The sequence below is a fragment of the Eleutherodactylus coqui genome, chromosome 9, assembly GCF_035609145.1.
Source record: "Eleutherodactylus coqui strain aEleCoq1 chromosome 9, aEleCoq1.hap1, whole genome shotgun sequence".
Taxonomy (NCBI): Eukaryota; Metazoa; Chordata; class Amphibia; order Anura; family Eleutherodactylidae; genus Eleutherodactylus; species Eleutherodactylus coqui.
Genome location: NC_089845.1, coordinates 78,413,146 through 78,435,886, shown reverse-complemented (window position 1 = coordinate 78,435,886; position 22,741 = coordinate 78,413,146). Strand labels below are relative to the sequence as shown.

The window sequence follows — 22,741 nt, the reverse complement described above, 5'->3', positions numbered from 1 at the left end:
ATGGGGCAGATTAACTAGTAAAAAAAAAAAAAAAGAAAGTTTTCTGGCGCAAATTATGCTAGAAAACGGTCTTAGATATTTTGCGCCACATTTACTATGTGTTTTAGACAATTTTGCACAATTTTTCCTGGCATAAGTTTTGGCGTAAACGAAATAAGTGATCTGAACTCAAGAGTAGACAGTCTTAAAATTCAACAGATTTATCCTTCAGCATAAGCACTGTGACGCAGCATCTGACAGGTGACATCACCTGGCCAGCAGGCCAGGTGACATCCCGTTAACCTGTCACATGGACTCAGTAGGGTAGCACAACCCGAAATAAAGTGTGAATGTGGTGGTGCTCAGCTGAAAACCACACTGCCAATGGCTTTATATTGCATAGGAAAAGCGAGCACAGACAGCTATTAATGCAAAAAAACTACATTTTTTATTGTGCAGCTTCAGAAAGTGCAACATTTCAGGTCAGTGACCGTTTCTCAAGCTAAAGCTTGAGACGCCAAGACATAATCTGTGATAATGTGTCCCAATTGGAAGTGAGCAAAAGCATATGCCATAGTACGGCTGGTTGCCAGGACTGTATATAGCAATGAACACCGGATGCACCTGTCAATGCATCGGGTCTGTTGGGAAGCCAGCGCTGTGAGGGGAGAAGCTGTCTACAGGATAGAACAGCTTCCCTTCACAACTCCGGGAACGGCAGCATATTAGCAGAACATGAGAGGGCTCTCAAAAATAAATTGCAGTGTAATAGAGACATTTGTTAATAAATTAGTATATGCGAGTAGAACAGTTATGTTTGCAGCTGTTCTATAGAGAACAAGTGCAGATACTGCTGAATGGAGCGCCCTCTACTGTTGTACAGTTTGTTTAAGACTGATTTCTCAGCCCAGTCTTTACCTAGCTGCAAAGCAGAATAGGGGTCTTGTAAAAAAACACAACCCCCCCCCCCAAAAAAAAAAACAAACTACAAAAAAGGCTAATAAAACCCATTTCAAAAATGCTTAGAATTACCTATTCTGTACATTAAAAATAAAAAAGGGGTAGATACTCTAACATTTTGCGCCATTTAGCTTCATGTAACGGCTCAGTGTCCAGCACCTCTCGCTCCTCTCCTGAATGAGTTTCTTAGCCAATTTATGACCAAAACATAATTTATCTTTGATATCTGAATATATGCTAAGCTGGTTTATGAGGCTGAGGTGAGAGGGGGGACTGGAGACTGATCCGGCAGAAGAGCTAAATGACGGATTTGCTAGTGAATTCCACTCTTGCTATATACTATGATAAATAGAAACTACAGAAACCAAACAGTGCAAAATTTTTAGCTAAGCCCCATTACAAAAATGCTTTCAGTCAAATACGGGGGCTTTTTTTTTTATTTTTATTTTTTTTTAACTTAAATGCAAGTACATGTGTCGGTAGGCTTCAAGCTTCCTGTAGTAGTGACAGCAGGCAGCCATTGTGTTTCTTTTAATTCTATGTCTATGCAGGTAATGTAGAAAAGTCTCTCTCAGAAAAACCAAGCTCCAACAGCTATTGAGGTAGCTTTAGAACTTAATGAGAACTCTGAATCCATTCAGACTGAAAGAACAAAATGGTTTTCACGGCTGGACATTCACTTTTACAACCATTTATGCACATAGAGCATAAGCAGGGAAGTACTGTAAATAATAATATCCAATAAAATATAATAAAACCCTTGGTTCTCCTGGGGAACAGTTCTCTACCATAATGGTGAGGGACATGCCCCCAGCTAGCTGCACTATATGGTACCAGGCCGCTTCCCAATGTAAGCGTAGCTACTTTTCATAGAACAAAAGCAGAATGTAAAGAACAATTTCATCTGAATCTAAGCTTTATCCTGATAATAGCCATTTCCTCACATGAATTTTAAGTCTGAATTAAGTTAATGACCATCATGTAAAAATCAGATGATAAATGCAGTTTCTGTATGTGAACTCTGTTGTATTCAATGGTAATGAAAATGTACACAAGGTAATGACTTGCATCAAATCATTTGATATACTTTACCTCATATTTTAGTGCAACGTGTAGGCAGGCCTGGACAACTAATAAGAATGTATGTCCATGTTTAAGAGCGCTTTTACTCGGGCCGATCATCGCTCCGATTTTTCACTGGATCGCAGGAATCTGAGCGATGATCGTTCAGTGTAAATGCCGGCAGCGACTTAACGATGAACGATAATTCATTTGTCCTTCCGTTTCTGCAGGCATAAAAATCAAACGATGATCGGCCTGTTTACCTTGAATGGAGGCCCGCCTCCATTCAGGGAGCGATCCTCGCTGAAGCGCCAGTCGTCCTGTGTAAAAGGCAGCTAATAAATACTTCGTCTTCACAGACAGTATGGGCCGTGTACATACAGGAATCTGCTTACAACTACATATAGATATCTGATGGCTGACTCAAACTAAGAGGTGAACTACTGTATAAATAATCTATTCTCCTTGTGCCGATACAGTATTTGTTTTTCTTATAATTAGAATAAAGTGGCCTATGAGCCCTTCAGTTGTAGAGCACCATCTCTGCACCCCTACAGTTGAAAGTGTAGAAAACTTGCAGATCTGCATCCACTTAAAAATTTGTGATCTGCATTACATATAGAAGTACAATTCTGGGGAATACACGGTTAAACTACAACATTCCAATGCATAAATATTCCAAATCAGTTGAAATGCAGTTTGCTACTTCTGTGCCCAAGATATAAGGGATATCTGAAGGACCAAGGGCCACAATGTGCCGACATCAGCTAACAACGCTGCTGCGGAGTTACCGTTTTGCAGTCAGATGATCAATCCTAGAGATGTGCATAATGTAAATCATACTGTATGAATCTCTATGCAAAAAAGACAAATATATTGCCCTCTCTGTTAGAGATACATTCCATGACATGAAAACATTGAGGTAATGGGTATGCCACATACAAAGCATGAAACCGTGCTTTGGATAATGCAAAATCGTAAAAGTTTTTAGGTTACAAAATGGTCTTTTATGTGACATTAGTGACTATTCACGGTACATTTCCTGAGACTTTTTACATCTGATACAATAAACTTCAAAAACATGTCTTTTTTTTAAGGATCAATGATAGGAAGGTAAAGACACAACCCCTTCGTTTGTGAGCGGTTATAGACAGGGAAATCCGCCTTGAGTTCCCATTTGTGGAGCATTACACTACACCCAGTGAGATCAGTGGTCATCCCTGTGATAAGCCGAGTCCTACAGAGGAGGAGATGCTCTGTCCTACCATCCTGCTGAGAAGTCAGTAGAAAAGAACTTTCACAATGGTACGTCACTGGTCAGACATGCTGGCAGTAAAGCAGAGACATCACTAGCGCTCTCAACTAAAATACTCTGGGTAATGCATGTAGTTCTGCTCTTCTTCTCTGCAGTATAATGGAGCACTGTGTTGCAGTACTACATGGATGAACCATGCCTGAACTTGTGCCATAGTTAGCTTTTCTCATTAAATCGTAGCATAGCTTACATCCACCAGCTGCTGTACATTACAATAGCAGCCAAACTGCAATAAAGAAAGATGGTGTTAATGCACCCCTGAAGACCGTCATGGGTTTTTTAAGCTGAAACTGGGAATGGATACAAAAAACAAACACACACACAAACTTGGCACCAAAACTGCACTGTATGAACATAACGGGGGTAAAGTAACAAAAATTCCTTAGAAATAGAATGTATTTTTTGCCCCAAAATGGGGTTGTACACAAACGGGATGCAGCAAAAACTTCACAAGGTTTCCATCTTGTTCCTCTTACAATATTTTTCTTTTCTCACCGATTTCCTCAGGGAAAGACAGAAGCCTACACAGAATTAAAAAGGACTTATCTGGTTGCAGGACCTGCTGCGATGTTCCAGAAGAAAAGAATTCTCAGTGCACACAATCAGTGACAGTGTATTAGGTACCCCTATCGGTTTATGTGCCACCAAATCAGTTTATTTAAGCAAATGCAATGTCATGCTTTAGAAACAGTTTAGAGTGACAGTGTTCTGACAGCATGTAACCAATGACATTCTGCAATGTTTCTACTAAATATTGCCTAGTCCAACATAAAGATAGTCTGAACATGAAGAAAAACAGTTAATTAGCAGCAATGACATCTACCATTACAACACACCCACCTGCATCAACTATTCAAGCTTTCCATACTGGGGTCAGGTCATCATAAATTTGTCACTCACCTCTGACCCTTAATTAAATACAGTTTGGGTCATAGGGGAATGACAGTGTTTGCTTGGTAGGTACTGCGGGTCTGAAATGTAGCCACAATGCGGCCAAATGCTCCTGCTCAACATGGCTCACTGATAAGTGGCCACTACTAAGACACTACAGTCTCGGCCCAAGCAGTACATTGTTTCTGCAGATAGAGCTGGGGACAGTCAGTAAGACTAGTGTAAAGTACAGCTCTTTCCAAGGAAATTGCTTTTATTTTCCAAAGCCTTTTAAGGTGCATTTACATGTGTCAATTAACAACATAGAACACATGAAAGTCACCATATTAAAGGCAATTTCAAGTCACAAAGCCATAGAAGAATTTGGGAGTACAAATTTATAACAATTTTCGACACTTTCAACAGTGGGTTAAATTCTTCAAGAGTATTCATGCGTGACTGGGAAGTATGAGACATCTATAACACAGATAACACTCTGGCCTGGTAACCCCCTAACACTAATTCAGGGACCATAAAATCTTCAAATCTTATCAGTGGACTATTTAGGTATGTATTGATTTCTGTACTCATCCTGTTGTGGTATTCTTTTAAGTGCAAATTAATCACGTCCATGTCTGTGCCTTGTCATAAATATGTGTCTATCTTCGGATTTATTCCATTATGCCTGAGGAAGAACCCTGAGAGGTTCGAAAGCTCGCAATATCATCATGTATTTGTGTTAGCAATTAAAAGGTATCATATCTACAAGATTACTTGGTTTCTCATGCTGGCAACAATCATAATTATCAAGGACAAATGGTAATTTCCCCAATTATAGGCCCATGTAAATGTACAAAAGATCAGCTGACAAATGAGCTAACCCTCATTCATCAACTGATCTGCTTGTTTATAGGAGTATAGAAATACTTACTGGTCTGCTATACATCTCCCCATGTAAATGGGGAGATGTAAGGTTGTTCAATGACAGTTGTATGTGGACAAATAGTCATATTAACAATTGTTTGTTCCCATAATGCAGAACATCTGTTGTGTGAACAGCAGTGAATGGGCGCCGAATCTACATTCTTTGTCGAATGGTGTTCCTTATAGTGGGACAATTCTCGGCCTATGTGAATGTGCTCTTAGAGGGAGAAGTGCCACTTTTTCTTTGGACTATTGTTATAACTCTCCTGCCATTGATCATATTCTATCATCATTGTAGGGTTTTGTTTTACAGTGTTGGTATCCAAAGTATATAGGTGACAGTCTGTAATAAGTATATTAATATGAGACCCTTTACCCCGCTGAGCTGTGCTGGACAACTTGAGTTCACTGAGCAGATGTCTCACATTGCATGGTGTCTATATACTGTATACCTTGACGCTAAAATGAATGCACATAAGCCATGCATTTCAGAAGCCTCAGAAACAGTAGCTTGGTACAAAAATGAAATGCTCTACTTGAAGATGGTTAGGACTGTCATGTGACTATCCTCCAGAACAATTTTAGGCTATCGGATTCTCTGCATATCTTAATTATGCGAATAAACAGATTTACTATTACATGGTAGAGTATTTAATAGACTGTTCACTGATTGCATGCAAATGTTTTCTATTTCAAGACTATGTCCACCAGATGGGTCATTAATCAGTACTTTAATTGAGATGACTTCAGACTATTATAAAAATCACAATGATAGAACAGGTAAAATTAATGACGCACGCTGCAAACACATAAAATTCAATGAGTCAATTAGCTTTGCCATACTATCCTTTCCAGAGTCAACAATCATCTTTATGAGGGTCCTAAAATGGTTAGGCTGGTTGTGACCAACAAGACATTATTTGAGACACACTTATTTGAACTTCCACTTTCTAACTTAAAGGGGTATTCCTAGATTGGATATTTATTACCATTCCACAGGAAAGGTGATAAAAGTCTGATCGGTGGGGTCTCACCACTGAAGAAATAATTGAGGTCCTGTATCCCTCTTTCCTTTTAACTGCACCCCCTCCTCCACAGTGAGAAGGAATTTGAATGGAGTTGCGTCAAACCACATTCGCATCCACTCCATGCAACTATTTGGAAAAGCTGAAGATAGTCAGCCATCTCTGGCAGTCCCTTAGAACTCAATGGAGCACTACCCTAGGCCACTGATTGATTCAAACTCCTCCTCAATGTAGAGGAAAGGGCGACTTAGGACTCTCGTTCTCATGATCAGTGGTGGTCCCAGTGTTCAGATTCACGTCGATCCTATCTTTGTCACGTTTCCATTGACTAGGCGATAAATGTCCATTCTGGGAATATCCCTTTAAATAACTCTCACAACATTTACAAGGCATACTGTAAATAACAGTTATACACACGAAACTGTATTGATAGTACAGAGGAGCAACTAAGACCAGGGGAGCTTTTGACATCAAACAGCTCTTTTGAGTCTCCCTTGTAGTTTTTTTTACCTCTGAGGATTCATACGTAATGGTTTTTGTTTCTGTATGTATTACAGGTACATCCTTGGTAGAAACGTCCGGCTTCTCTCCATCTGCAATAGTGCCAAAAGTGATGATCTCTGTTTTCACAAGGGGAGACTGAGAGCAGAAAAGAAAGATATGTTATAGATAATCTTGAAGTAGAAAACACGTTCTACTATCCAAGCAAGAAAGAAGCCCACAACAATTTCATTAGAGGCCCATCTACACCGAACAATTACTGTTAACGTTCAAACAAATCTGAGTGACTGATTACAACTGCCCAATGTAACTGGACAGGACAATGAATGATAAGGGCTTATACCCACGAGTGATATATAAAATCCATTCTATGTAATGGATTTATTCACACGAGTGAGGAAAAAAACTGCAGCCTGTTTTACCTGTGTGCGTCCCCTTGGAACGCCTCGCGCATTGTTTTCAATGGGATATTAAAGCCAGTGCATGGCACTTGCATGCTGTGCGATGTGCATGTGAGTGCGATGTAGTGTTTCCCATTGAAGCCAATGGGAAACACCTGCGATCTTTACAAGCACTTGAAGGTCGCAATTTCACTGAAATTATTCAATGGGTTTTTTAAAAATAAAAATGCTCCCATTAACATGTAAAACGCACGTTGGCAGACGCAATACCAGCTATTTTCTCGGTCCGATATTGCGTTCGTCCATGTGAATATGGCCTAACATGATCGATGATGAAAATTGGTGGTATAGACATAGAACTGGTCATAAATTGCTGAATTTGCACCCCATATTAATCAGTATTTGTTAGTATGATTATTATAAGGATGTAAAGATACATGTTAGGCTTGCAATGATTTGGGGAAGTGATAACTGATGGTTAATTAAAACTGTGAAGTGTAAACAGGCCTTAAATGTCATTTGCATTACTGCTATAGTTGGGCGACTTTCATTCCTGAAAACATAAACCAGAACAACATGGAAATGTGACTCACAATACAACTGCTGGTATCTGACATAGGGGCCATAGGTGAACATGAATTCCCAGTGACTTATCTGCTCTTTACTGGAAGCTATCAAGTTATCAAGACTTATACATTTCAAAAAGTCTTAAAAGCGTAGATCTTGCTGTAGGGAATCTTTAGGGCGATGCTCTCTGGAAAAAAGTATAGCCAACCAAAACCCTACTCTGAACTGACAAGGAGTCACAACTCTGAAACGGTGCTATCTCCAGATGGGTCTCTCAGGGCTGCCTTTGAACTCAAGTCATGTTTCAAGGCGATTTAAAGAAAATGCATTAAGTATTAATATTTTTCCTAATTAAAACCAGATACTCACATACATTCCTTTTCTAATCTGTTTTCATCTTCTATAGGCAGACTTTTTAAGTGTTATTTTTGTATGTGATTATGAGGACAGACATATTGCCCAACTCCTGTTAACATCATTCAAAGATATGCTGTACAGCAGCCCAATGGACCACTGATACCTGTAGTCTGGACATGTTTACTGACTTCTATGGAAGAATGTTCTAGGCATGTCCTGAGACCTGCATTGTGCAGGAACAAGGCGGCGGTAAACTGTTGCCAATTGTGAATGGTGGATCCTGTGTTAACTATTTATATGGCAGGGCTTAAAGGGACTCTTACCACAGAACACCAACAAATTAACGGTGCTGTTTGAGGAGGTGATGAGGAGCTGGGGGATATATTTTTTAATAGGCTGATGTTAGAAGTACAATATAGTGCAATACAAAAGTATTGTAGTATATTGTACAAGTGAACCAAGTTTTTTTATGTATTAAAAACAAAAAAAAAGAACTTAGAATACAAAAAACACTTTCCCAGTATATGCACAAGGAATGAAGACCATAGAAAAAAACCCATAGAATTGGTATTGACATGTCTGTAAAAGTCTGATCTATTAAAATATCCATTTTTTATTACACAAGATGAACTGTCAAAAAAGGAAAAAAAAATAGAATTGCTCTTTTTGGATCAGCTAGTGTCCAAAAATTATCCTAAAAAGTGATCAAAAAGTTGTATGCACCGCAGAATGGTGCAAATAGAAAATACAGCTCGCCTTCAACAAAGAGAAGCCCTCAACAGTAGGTGGCCTTTTTGTTTACTAGCTTATCTCTATGAAGATCCTGATCATGCCTCTGTTACAAGTACATCTGTCACATGAGTGCTACACTGCAAGTTGATTCATTCCATACAGAATCTTCAAGCTGTATTTTATGCAAACATAATTAACACAACCTACAAAAAGCGAGTTTTAATTCCCTAAGGACATGGCCATTTTTTTTTCATTTTTAGTTTCTCCTCCCCACTTTCAAAAAATCAGAACCCTTTATTTTTCAGTCTACGTAGCTCTCTGGGGTCTTGTGTTTTGCGAGAAGATGTTTTTTTTTTACAGTGGTAGTATTTATTGTACTGAACAACTTTTAAAAAATTGCTAAGTGGGATGAAATGGTTCTAAAACGCAATTACCCCGACTTCAATGGGCTATTGTTTTTTACGGCGTATACACCATGGCAAAAACTACATGGAAAAACCCCTTTCTGAGGTTTATATGATTACGGTACCAAAATTTATTTTTTCTTTGCTGTAATAAGAAAGTAAATGTCTTTAAAAAGAATAATTGTTTTCTGTCTTAACTTTATTATAATTGACTTTTTCAATCACTTATTACATTTTGTTCTTGAAATCAGAATGACCAAAAAAAGCGCAATTCTGGCATTTTGTATTTTTTTTCCTCTGACATTCACTTTATGGGATAAATAATGTATTATTTTGATTGATCAGACTTTCATGGATGTGGCGATACCAAATATATTCATTTTTTAGATTTGTATTCTAAATATGGGGAAAGAGTTTTAGACTTCAGTAGACTTTTTTTTAAAAAAACAAAACTATTTTTAAATTCCTTTTTTAGTTCCTTAAGGGGACGTAGACTTGTGATTAAGACGTGGCATTATAACACCCAGATGGTACCTCACAACCTCATCACGTGGGGACCATACAGGACCTCATATCAACAATCCAGGCAATAGTTAACTATGATCAGCGTGAACGCAAATCATGGCTGTAGACAGCCAAGACCAGCCATGTATGGAGCAGGCTTGGCTCCTAACCTTGCTCTATATAAACCCCACACACCTAGGGCATATATATACATCCTGGGGTAATAAGGGGATAAAGACAAAGCATGTTTAAACAATCCCTTCCAACTTAGCAAAATGAGAAATAATGGAATGTCTTATATGCAAAGCACTGAATAGCACAGGTATGGATTGCCAAACTGTACGCACACACACACAAACACTTGACATCAGCCAGTTACCTCCTCAAGAGGCTTGCCATCCAACAACTCTGCGTCATGAGCAGTTTCAGCAGAAGCATCACCAGCCCCATCTTCCTCTTTAGCAGCTTCCTCTGTTAATGCAGCACCCTCACTCCCTTTCAAGCCTGAAGCAATGATTGTGCTTGCCTGATCTGCACCATCCACCTGCTCTGCAGACAGATGGGCAGCATCCCCATGTGCATGCATATCCCCTGATTCCTCCAAACTGATTACTCCCTGCACAACCTTCTCTTTCATTCTGTGCTCGGCGTCCTCCTTTTCAGTTATACCACTTGTCTCCCATTCTGTGTTTGTTTCAATTTTCTGCAAAGAGAAATGGTACATTGTTATTCAAACAAAATGTATTCGTGTTCACAGAATCCTAGCTATTCAGAAAATAACCAGTGGAAACAATACTAAATTATTCATAGAATTTTCCAAAAATATCAAGTTATGTCATAACGAACCTCTGTAGACCTTTCACATGGGAATATACGCAGAAGAAAAATTATTTTGTTCTATTCTAAATTTGTGATTCTTAAAAAAAATTTTTAATTGCCACAAAATATACAGCAATTGTGAATATGACTTTTGAGATTTGTCTTTGTATTTTTAACTTTGCATGTGAAGTAAACTTTAATTTATAAATTGTAACATTCAGCCATATGATGAAGTGTTCATCTGTAAACTAATATAAAGCATTTTCTGAACCTAATGGGCCACCAAATTAAGTGTATTAATGAAAGTGAGTTTATTTATGTTATATACAAGTTTGGAACCCATTTCTGGTATATAATAAAAGAACACTTAAGCTTGCTTGTCATATACGGGTATTTTATTTATTTCTCTCTTGCTGCTCATTTTATGTGCCATTAAATGCAAACTGCTAAGCAATAGAATTTCCATTACTTGGCACCAAATGGCCAGACACTTCCATCATCCTGCCCTGCAAGTTATATTCACCGTATGTGTTTCCAGACACATTTTATCTGTATCATTTTCAGAGTATTATCTAAACGATTCTAAGTGTAGCGGTGATTGCAGCCCATTGTGTCGAGGCAGTTATAGAAACGCCAGTATCATATTACCCATTCATTTCAGCATCCATTTGTACAAGCGAGAAACAAATTACAATCAAAAGTTACATAATAAAAAATAAAAAAAAGAAAACATCCAATGAGCAGCCACCTGAGCCCAGTTTTGTGAAGTAGTTGTAACCTCTCCTATGAACTCAGATGGCTTTCTTGTAGACTCTAACAAACTGTAGATATCAGAACCATCCACGAGTTTGTCACCAGAGGACTGTTTGGTCTAAACAGACAAAGAAATTAAATGTCATATTGAGAGGACAGAAACAGAAATGGAAGGAGAGAACAGATAGACACAGATTGTAACAACAATGTAGAAGAGGTGTGTCATTGTGGAAAAGGGAAATATTCTAGGTATTACAAAGTTTTGTCCAGTTTGCAATAATATTTATTCCCCAGCAGGTTTAATATTGTGACTAAGTGTAACTCTACTCAGAACTAGATAATTCGAGTGTGACTTCTGATAACCACAAATCCCCCTTCTTCCAAGTCAAGAGTCTAAGAGGGTAAACCCTGGGGAGCCGTTAGTGGGGTCATCCCACATTAGAGATATTTCAGCTGTGTCTGTGCATGATGTGGAACATGAATGTTGCCACTGATTTTCTCACTATAAATATTAGTATAAACACTACCCGCAAGGTACAAAACAGCATATTCCAGGCTTAATCTAACAGAACGCCTAGTTTGCAAACTATGCAGGTAAGGCCATCTATTTCCTATGAGGACACGTTCAAACAACTCAGCTTCTTATAACTTTGTGACATGACATTTGAAGCAGTGGGATATTAGGGGTGGTAATCAGTCACACTTAAAAGCTTTGTTTTATTTTTTCAATAGCTGTGGGAGCATGGAGAAATCCCCTCTGTAACAGAAATCTATGCATCTTACAACAGAGGTTGGGTCACTTCTACAAGTTCACAAGACCTACCAGTCAGCTGCTGCCGGGTTATATGTATACTGCATATTTGTAGAAGTGTTTTAGTCAAAAGTTGTAAGAGATAAAGAGAAAGGAACTGATAGGATGAGTAAAAGAGAAGATGAAATTACATAACCATAAACATTAGCAGGGTAAACATACAACAGAAGGAGATCTGGGGAGGAAATAAGAAGCCATGGAAGTTAAGGACGTGGCAGAAACGGGAACGTAAAAGTAGCAATCATTTCTACTGCCTGTAAGAAATGCTGGAAAGCAGAGGGCCCTATTCAACAACCTAGAGAAATGAAATTCTTTTTTGTAGTAGTAAGCAGGACCAGCTAATGGCAAAGAATATGCTACCCTATGGACCGATTGCTACTTTTTCACTATATAAAGTGGCTGCCCCTTTATACATTCACACCTTTAGCTTGCTCAAAAAGTAGGTTATTAATTGTTCTCCAACATATCTATGGTAGGGCAGCACTTTATATTAAAGGGGTTGTACCAAGATTAACTTTTTGACCTACCAACAGCACACGTGATAAGGGTCTGATGGGTGGGTGTCTTATTGCAGAGAGCCCCACAGATCCTAAGAAAGGGGGTCCCATTCCTCTGTCGTCCTCACTGTGGGCTTGCTGCACCCCCTGCAGTGAGGAAGAGACTAAATGGAGCTATGACCGCACATGTGCAGTGCAGCCTCATTCAATGGAATTGAGGAAGTTATTGTAGCCAAGTACAAGCACTCGGCCATTTCAGCCAACCCCACTGAAACAGAGTGGCGGCTGTGAATGCAAGGCCAGACGTTTATTCCTTCTAATTTTAATACAACCTTGTACCATACCTTATGTAGGCTTGAGAAAGGTGCATCACTGCACAGAAACGCGTTGCCTGCAATTTCTGTTATCCTCTGTTTGTTGCTAAATAAAATAGGTGGACCTGATGCAGAGTTTCTAACATTTGTGGCGATTACTACTAGGAAGGGGCTTCTGTACAACACACCCTCCTCCTTCACAGTAAGTGGTAACATTTATCTCTTATCTTATCCAACTGATTATATTGCAAAAAGTACCAGTGCCACCTATGAGCATGGAGCTTTTTACATTATACATTCTCTGCTGTGTTCCAAAAAACTCCTTGGGAGTTCTTTGGGATTCCTCTGCAGCTCTCGATTGGATGCCATGTTGGCATAGGAGGACTGGTTGTCTACGGAGTCGGGACTGCGGGTGTGGAGGCCTGGTCCCCATCATCTGGGTTCCAGGTGTCCCCACCAGGTGAGTCCTTCTGCATGCTCTTGATATTTTGAATCATTTTCGTCTTTGGTGCTATCCCACCTTTACTATTCATTTTAATGTCATTGTAGGTGGGTGAAGCGACACCACAGTGATGAGAAAATGGGAACACAGGAACCCTGTTCTTGGGATCGGTGTTGGTCTCAGTAGTTTAACCCCCACCAATCAGATTTTTATCATCTATCCTATGGGTAGATAATGAAGGTGTACTTTGGGAATACCTCTTTAAGAGCCGTGATGCTTTAAATCATGAACAATTAACCCTTTCCAATCCACTGTCTGACCTCTGAAGACATTATGATTTAAGGCTGTACAGCTCCGATTTTGGAGGACATACGTCAGTGTCCTCTTACTGTATATTGCCAGCCTCTCTGCTGTCGGAGCCTATCCAACGTGTCACCTCATGAAGTACTGGCTTTAGCCAGCATGTAGCGCCATTGTATAACAGCAGAAAAAGAGTAAGCCCCCTAGGAAAACCAGGATACAAATTGGATTGGAAAGGGTTAAGATGATAAACCATGAATTATTTCTCCAAAACGGTTCGCCCATGATGCCGCGTATACCAGTAAAGCATCTATAATTACACAACTAAAACTGTGATTTAGGAATGTTTTTAAGGACGACATATATAAATTTTTACTCGATCAGATTGATTGGCTGAAGCCAATAAACACAGAGCTCTATAAACAGCATTTCATAGAGCGTTAAAGTGCTTCTCAAATTAAAATTAATTACGCCACTCAATGTACATTTTAAACTTTCCACCAGCAACAATGGCAAATAACTTTATCTGTGCTACCATAGCCAGTAATTCCAGCAAACTTGCACATCACTTAGTAGGGCATTCACAGAGGAGAATTGGCAAAGATTAAAACCAGGCGCCCTTTTGGTGCTGGATTTTACTACTAAACCAACCCCGATAGTTGGTGGTTTACTCTTCATTTCCTTTACAGGCTTCTTGGGCTAATCTCTTGTATCTTTGCCAACACTGCAGATGGAGGGGATCTCTGAGAGGTTCTCATCACACATTAAAGTAATGCAGGCATCCTCTGTCCAGGGGTGCCATACAAGCTGCATGCTCTGTCTGTATGGCATTTACATTCTTGCTCAAAGACTATTAAATGGGTTTATTGTAGTTGTAGAATTTCACATTGCTGGTGTGGCCTTAACATTACTGTATCTTCATAAAAAACGGTTTATATAGCATTACTGGATTTACAAATACAAGAATAGCTGGATACGCGAGTACAGATAAAAGAAAAGATGCCACTACTAAGAATGGGATAGAAGTGGTTAATAATTAATCTTAAAGTATAATACTTCTGGTATTCCAGCCAGGAACTTTAGTCAAGTATTCACTGGATAGGTGACAAAAGCTACATCAGTGAGGGTCCCCTGTTATGGCGATTGGTGGGGACCCCTGCGGTCAGACCCCAGGGGTCCCCTGTTATGGCGATTGGTGGGGACTCCTGCGGTCAGACCCCAGTGATATAACTTTTTTTTACCCTTATCTGGTGAATAGGTGATAACTGTTTCTAGATGAAATACGCCGTTGAAGGTAAAACTCCTTGGCATATAAACGGCCGTACTGAGCAGATAGAAGGTCTTTCCGTACCACTGTGTTTATGGTCTTCATGCATGCACAACTCTTTGGGAGATCTTGCTGAATAGGGCCCATAGCTGTTAGATCTGAGAAATTGCTGAAGCACACACATATAGAAATGGCAAGCTGCATCACTACTGGATTTTCAGTTGTTTTTGTCTGGTTATAAAGCTTTATGGTGCCTATTGTGGTTGCAGTGCTTATAAAAAAAAAAAAAAAAAAAAAAAAACTCAAATAAATGTTGCCTGCCAAAATAAAGTAAAGCTGCAAGTGAACAGAAGGGAGTTATGAAGCAAGGATGTCTGCAATTCATGCTTGTGATCATTAGGAGGGGCCAAAAAGTTATTGCCGCTTGTTACCACCACTTTGGATGCTGCTGATTCTGTGACATAGTGAGCAGTAGCAATGGTAAACGGTTGGTCTCTTGTGTATCTCCATTCAGACAGCTTCTTGTCTTTCCAAGCTGGAGCCTCCGTTTTAATGATCTCATATTCAGGATATCCTATAGTCTTCTCAGTGACCACACTTTCAATTATCTTCATTCCCGTGTCCACATCCTGTCCCTTTGTTAAACCATCTTCTATTGGACTTGCCAGCTGAGAATCTGATTCTTTAATGGGAGTCAATGACTCGGACACTCTTCGCTTTATAATCAGTCCCTCCTGGGTTTTCCTAGTTTTGTCGTCACTAATGGGTTCTAGAATCTCAAACTCGCCTACAACTGGAATTCGTTTTACAGTTTGAGAAATGTCTTTCTCTACTTGTTGAATGACTTCAAGAGAAGAAGGCTGGGACACCTTGTCGCCTTCTTTACCTTTACTCGTCATTGTTACAATTTTACCAGATACAGTGTCATACGTTTTTCCTAACGCGTACATTTTCTGTCGGTTTTCTTCTTCTCTTGCTCTAATTTCCATTTTCAAAGCATCTAGACTCTGAGTTCCGATAGGACTGGTTTTAAATGTTCCAGCTGGTTTTTCACTGCTCACAGTAGTCACTTTGTAAGTCATAATGCTTTTTGTTTCACCATCAACTACCTTAGTGGGTATTTTGTCTATAATAACCCAATCCTCAGTGCCCTAAGTGAGATATAAAATCTAAATTAGAATCGGTTGCTCTTTAATTAATTTTTTTCGGAACTGCAGTAAAATACAGGGGCAAATTTATCAATGGTGTTGTAAGGATGACATGGCATACAAGAGCCACCTTACAGCACCTTGTGGCCGTCATATATATAAGCCAAAATGTTGTACCTAAAGTGGTGAGAGTCATAATACGTCTGGCACAATCATTGCAAGCTGTTTGTCACATCTTTTTTAACCCATCCTACATGTTGTAGAACACGATTAGCCACTTTTCTGGCAAATCTGGTTTGATAAATGTGCCCCCCATTATCTGCATTGGCAAATTTCACACCGCTTCATGTTAAATATGAAATAAACAAGGGTGAGTAATATAATCTGTTCTAGCTTACATTGAGGACACTTAAGCGAAGGATTAATCCTCTTTAGAACATTTTTTAGCTGTCGTTTATGGCAATCTACTGTAGCATAACTCACGAAGACCTGATTTATATTTAAAATGGAGGATTAAATCTAGATTAAAACGAATAAAAATAACCTCTGGGGATGATGGGATATTTTTCTGCATAATGATTTGATGAGAAGTAGCCACAGGACTGGTGGCTCTTGCTTCCCGAAGTTTCTTCACTATGTCCCCTGGCTAGCAGAAGAAAAACCAATAAGAATCCAAGAATCAGAAGAGTTTCAGTTTGATTTAAAAATACATTTTTTTGTTAACAATGCAACTTTCAAACAGATAGACAGGTGTATATTAGGCACTTGGTATCCCTCCACTCACTAGAAGAACAGTGGTAACAATTCTAAGAGTTTATGAAAATGCAGCTTATCAATTTAATCTTTATTCCATCTCACACTTTGTAGGCAAGACTTCAAAGATTATCTAATTTTTTTTTAAATATCCATCCATTTCTCAGAACTTCACGGGCCAACAGTTGTTTGGTTATTAGGCGAGCTGAAAACCAAGCAACTCCGATAAGTGACTGATTCTCGCTCACTTCTGCTGTCGGCTTCCATGGTTGCATGGGATAACAGTTGCCCGTAATCGCTCTGTTGAGCGGTCGCTCAGGCGACTATCGGCCCATGTAAAAGTACCCTATGTGATATTAAATCCATGGTGCTTTATCTGACTGGATAGCTAAAGTAGTTTGGGTGTTATGGGGAAAGTGGGCCAACTTCTTCAGTCAGCAAGATCGACTATAAATATTTAACATTGGCTGCTGATGCTCTGCCCATACAGTACAATTAATCAACCTGTAAATAAGACAGAAACTAACCAGAGTAATTAAAAAGAAAATGTTGTAATCAATGGACTTTTATTAGTATTCACCTGAGATTCTAACATTGAATAGCTTGTCCTTTCCAATGAAGCACGTCTTTCTACTTCTTCCGTTTCTTCTTTGGTCTGCTTTGAAGGAGAGATTAAATCATCATTGATATCACTTATGCCTTCCCATCGTACGTCCAGAAAAAGAACATTAATTACTTATCTCATTAACTGCAGGGTTAGAATATGCACTAAACTACAGGAATTCACTTGGGTATTTAACCTTGTAAAACATTACAATTCAGGCTAAAAAGATGTATATTAATGCTTTCAGCTGTTATGGAACAGGGACACTGGTTACCACCCCAGTGCATGACCTATGCTGAATTTCTGATGATTTAGCTTTCACCGTTGTACAAAATGTCACAGTTCTGCTTGTACAAAAAAAAATATATGTGTTATGCATTTAACTGGTTTCCTAGAGACCTGTGTCACTGGTGGATGAGCGGAATGTAATCCTTCAAATATATATGTAAATGTACAAATATATGGGACAAAGCCTGAACCCAAGAGCTGAACTTGCCCATAGCACTCCACATTAGACAGCTGCAGACATTAAAAGTCAATTCTTCTGGAAAGTTCTAAAAGCTGCGCTGTATAAAATACATACAGACTGAAAACACACCTATCCAAAGTCATTAACACATGGGTTTGTACCTGGCTGTATAATAATCTGCACATACGTGTCATTACCTTGCACCAAGTACTACTACTAAAAATAATACAGGTTTCCTTGCTATATATTAATCATGAAGGTTGCTTAATAGAGATGAGCGAGCATACTCGCTAAGGGCAATTACTCGATCAAGCATTGCCCTTAGCGAGTACCTGCCCGCTCGGAAGAAAAAGTTCGGCTGCCGGCGGCAGGCGGGGAGCAACGGAGGGGAGATCTCGCTTTCCCTCTTGCTCACTGCCGCATCTCACCTGTCACCCGGGCCGGCAGCCGAGCCTTTTCTTTTGAGCGGGCAGGTACTCGCTAAGGGCAATGCTCGATCGAGTAATTGTCCTTAGCGAGTATGCTCGCTCATCTCTATTGCTTAATAAGATCAAAGAAGAGTCACTCTCTAAGCATGCGGTATGTGTTGATTGCTGTGTGAGAAGAAACTTTGTACAGTCAAAAGCATACCCTGTACCCCAAAAGAACCCTACTACTCAAAAGAAAATGTTATAGGGAACCTGTCACCAAGTATGAGCACCATAAACTAGTTTACAGTACTCATAAAGGAGGTTCCCTGGAGTCCGCTGAGGTATTTCTTAAACTTACTTGTTTCCCCGATCCAGCTCATGAAAGTCAGTGTGGACCGAGCAGCTAGACCGCAGACTGCACATTTCTGTGCGTGCACTCCCATAGCAATCAATGGGAGTACAAGCACTTAGCATACAGCCAACGGGCTGGCTGCATGGTCCGCACTGACTTTCAAGGGTGACAGTGCTGGATTGGGGAGTCTTATATGTATAAGAAATACCTCCCTGTACTTTAGGGAACCTGGCGTATGAGCACCATAACTTAGTTTAAAGTGTTCATACCTGGTGACAGGTTCCCTTTAAGTAGGAAAGAATCTTGGTTGGTCAATTTGTGGGATTTGTGACAACCATCTCCCGTATTCGTCAACCATCTCCCATATGTCTGGCTTGTAGGGTTGGCAAGACGGAAGTCTTTTCTAACAAAGTAAAACATTCAAGTTCGACAATGTTTTGCCAAAACCTACATGAAGTCTGCCAAAAGTATATGACAGAAAGTGTTATGATGTGACGAGACCAAGGTTGAACTGTTTGACATTAATTTCCAAAAGGTATGTTTAGAGTCAAGCCAACACTGCACATCACTAAAAGACCACCACACCCACAGTGAAGATTGCGGAGGCAGCATTATACTTTAGGGCTTTAGTCAAGATGGAGGGAATTAGGAACAGTTACAAATATCAGTTCATTTTGGCACAAAAACTTCAGGCCTCTGCTAAAAAGATGAAGATGAATTTCCCCTTTCAGCACAACGACCAAAAGCATACTTCCAAATCAACAAAAGAATGGCTTTGCCAGAAAATGATCAAAGTTTTAGAATGGCCCACGAAAAGTCCAGACCTGAATCTCATTGAAGATTAGTGGGTTGACCTGAAGAGAGCGCTACGCACAAGTAGCACTCGCAATCTAACAGATTTGGAGCGTTGTTTTTGCAAGGAAATGTGGGCAACGTTCTGCCAAATCAGGATGTGCCATGATGAAAGACACCTACCCAAAGAGACTGTTGTCATAAAGTCAAAGGGTACATCAACTAAATAATAGTTTTAGGGTGTGTATATTTATGCAAAAATCACATTACAGTTTTTCCCCCTAAAAAGATGTGTGTTTTTCAATGGAATTGTACAGATAGCTGGGCATATTGAAGGTGGAAATGAATCTGAAATTAATCATCTTTGCGGGATATTAACGACAAAAACATGGCATTTTAAACAGAGGTGTGTAGACTTTATATCCACTGTAACTTGGATACCCAACCTTAAAACCCATGGTTACAAAAAATGTACCACCCATAGGCAGATGTAAACGTACAGTACTGTGCAAAAGCTTTAGGCAGGTGTGGAAAAATGCTTTCAAAATAGAAGAGTTAATAGTTTACAAAATTAAAGTGAATGAACAAAAGAGAAATCCAAATCAAAACAATATATATTTTGTGACCACCTTTTACCTTAAACTGTGTGCAAGTGTACCTATTAGAATTTATACGGTTTTGAAAGGAACTCAGCAGGGAGGTTGTAACAAACATCTTGGAGAACGAACTACAGATCTGTAGATGTAGGCTTACTCAAATCCTGTTTCCTCATGTAATTCCACACAGACTCAATGATGTTGATATCAGGGCTCTGTAGAGGTCCTATCATTTTCAGAACTCCTTGTTCTTCTTCATGCTGAAGATAGCTCTTAATGACGCTGGATGTTTAGGGTCCATTTTGTGCTGCAAAATAAACTTGCAGCCGGACAGACGCCCCCTTGATGGTACTTCAAGATGAATAACTATCAGCCTATTTTTATGCACCCCAGTTCCTATGTTTTTATACTTAGGAGAATTGTGGCCAAAAAAAACTATCTTTGCCATAACAACGCCAACTCAGCTAAGACGACCACTTCTAGTCAGAATTCTCTGAACAGTAGATGGGGGTATCTCGGTCCACGGGTTTATGCCAGTTCTCAGCTGATGGCACTGCTGGACATCTTCCGATTTTGAAGCAAAGTAGGCATGATGTGTCTTCTTTGTCGCACTAGGTTTCATTGGCCAACCACTGCGTCTATGGTCCCCAGTGTTGCCAGTTTCATTAGGCTTACGTAAAAGAGCTTTAACAGTACATCTTGAAACCTGTCTGCTTTGAAATCTTTGCCTGGGAGAGACGTTGTCTTAGTGTAACTACTTTGTTTCTTGTTCTTGTACTCAGTCTTGCCATGGTGTATGAGCTGTGACATGAAACTGTCTTCCACAACCTCACCTTTTGGCAGTTTTGACTATTCCTCACCCAATTTTAAGCCTCCTACACAGCTGTTTGTTAAGAACTGTATTTAAACCTATATATGAAAGCAATCATTATCACCTATTTCATATAATTGATTAAATCATTCACCTGACTAGAATTCTATAAAATCCCTGACTTTGTGCAAGTATACCTAAAAGAACTGATGCTGTCAGGAATGCAAAGGGCGGTCACACCAAATACTGATTTCTTTTTTGTTTATTCACTTTGCATTTTAATTGACAAAAATAATTTACTACATTAACACTTCTATTTTTTAAAGCCTTCTTCATTGGCAGCATTTTTCCCCACCTGCCTAATTGCCAAATTTTTCCACAGTACTAGATATTCCACATAGTGCAGATTACTGCTTGTTTCTTTCCCAGTGCTTGAGGAATGTAGAAAAATTCTGAGCTCATTCCTCGTAGAGAGAATGAGGGTGGAGGGAAAAAAAACCCCAAAACAAACCAAACACTCTCTCTCAATGTAGTGTATTTAGAGCCAGATATCAGGATCAATAAGTTAATACAAATAGATTTGCCCTCAACCTATTGGGTTATACAGACAGTATGCACAACTTTAGGAAGTACTTATTGGTCCAGATGACCAGTAAAACCAGAATACAGAACCTTAAAGGAGGTGTCTCGAGGAAGCAGCAAATTTTTTTTTTTGCCCAGTCCCCCTAATTAAGCATACATTACTAAGCCCCCCTGTAAATGACTTTTCTAGCTGGTTTGTACTTACCGTTCCAGCGTTTCAGCAACTTATAAAAGTTTCCCCAAGATGGCTGCCGGCTCTTTTCCCGTCGCTTGCTGCAGCCCGACGTGCGCGCTCCCGAGACGCTGCCAGCTGTGTCTCCATGGCAACCAGACGCCCCGCAGCCGCTGACTGGACCCACCGCAGCCGCCGACCAGTCACCCACCGCCAGGCAGCAGGTAACCGGCGCTACGCCCCCGGCTCCCCAGCGCTACGCCCCAGAGCCCAGCGCTAGGTTCCGGAGCCCAGCGCTAGGTTCCGGAGCCCAGCGCTAGGCTCCGGAGCCCAGCGCTAGGTTCCGGAGCCCAGCGCTAGGCTCCGGAGCCCAGCGCTAGGTTCCGGAGCCCAGCGCTAGGCTCCGGAGCCCAGCGCTAGGCTCCGGGGCCCACCGCTGTGGCCCGGGACCTTCACCTGTTAGTGAAGATCACCCCCCGACCTATCACTTACCTGGGTGGCTTCTCGGGGCTGCTGGGCTGGGCTTCTCCGCTGGGCAGCTCCAGTTTCTGCACCTTCCTCTAACAGAGGATGGTACAGAATGGCCGCTCCAGCGCGCTCCCGAGCAGTGACAGCTCGTCTGCGCATGCGCAGAAGAGCTGTAGCGGGGAGCACACTGAAGCGGCTCGTGCTGAAAGGAGAAGACCGGACTGCGCAAGCGCGTCTAAAAAAGCAAGCTGCCAGCGAATTTAGACGGAACCATGGAGACGAGGACGCTAGCAACGGAGCAGGTAAGTGGAATAACTTCTGTATGGCTCATATTTAATGCACGATGTACATTACAAAGTGCATTAATATGGCCATACGGAAGTGTATAACCCCACTTGGTTTCGCGAGACCACCCCTTTAAGCCACTTTGAAGGGAACAATGATTCGTCCACATGGTTGTTCAAGTGCCTTACAAAGAAATGGGCAACTTAGTGCGGTTTTGCTTTTGCCTCCAAGATATAGTGAAAAGCATCAAACACCTGACCAGTGATGCTGAAATCTTTATTCAGGTGGTGTACAGTACAACATGTTTCAACCCTATATCAGGATCTATCATGTTCATAAGGATGTACCTGATGAAGACCCTGGTACACAGTTGAAAAATGTTTTATACCTCACAAAGCTTTCAGCAACAGATATTTCATGCCTTTTACACAATTTTGGCAAGGCAAGAGCAGTTTCATACTAAGTTGCCATTTTCCTCTGTTGGATTGTATCAGT

General features: G+C 40.3%; 1 protein-coding gene across 19 annotated transcripts in view; it reads right to left on the bottom strand.

Moving 5' to 3' along the window:
• The window catches only part of EPB41L3 (erythrocyte membrane protein band 4.1 like 3), a 213,437-nt gene that overhangs the window by 16,527 nt on the left and 174,169 nt on the right, over positions 1-22,741 (bottom strand). For 11 of the 19 annotated variants that reach the window (XM_066579582.1, XM_066579581.1, XM_066579580.1 and 8 more), the window contains 6 exons: positions 17,286-17,363; positions 16,497-16,598; positions 15,236-15,955; positions 11,169-11,291; positions 9,981-10,304; positions 6,646-6,774 (listed from right to left, as the gene is read on the bottom strand). In XM_066579582.1, the coding sequence (XP_066435679.1) occupies positions 6,646-6,774; positions 9,981-10,304; positions 11,169-11,291; positions 15,236-15,955; positions 16,497-16,598; positions 17,286-17,363 (1,476 nt within the window). The remainder of the gene's footprint in view (positions 1-6,645; positions 6,775-9,980; positions 10,305-11,168; positions 11,292-15,235; positions 15,956-16,496; positions 16,599-17,285; positions 17,364-22,741) is intronic. The other 8 variants (XM_066579588.1, XM_066579585.1, XM_066579594.1 and 5 more) reach the window with 6 other exon arrangements.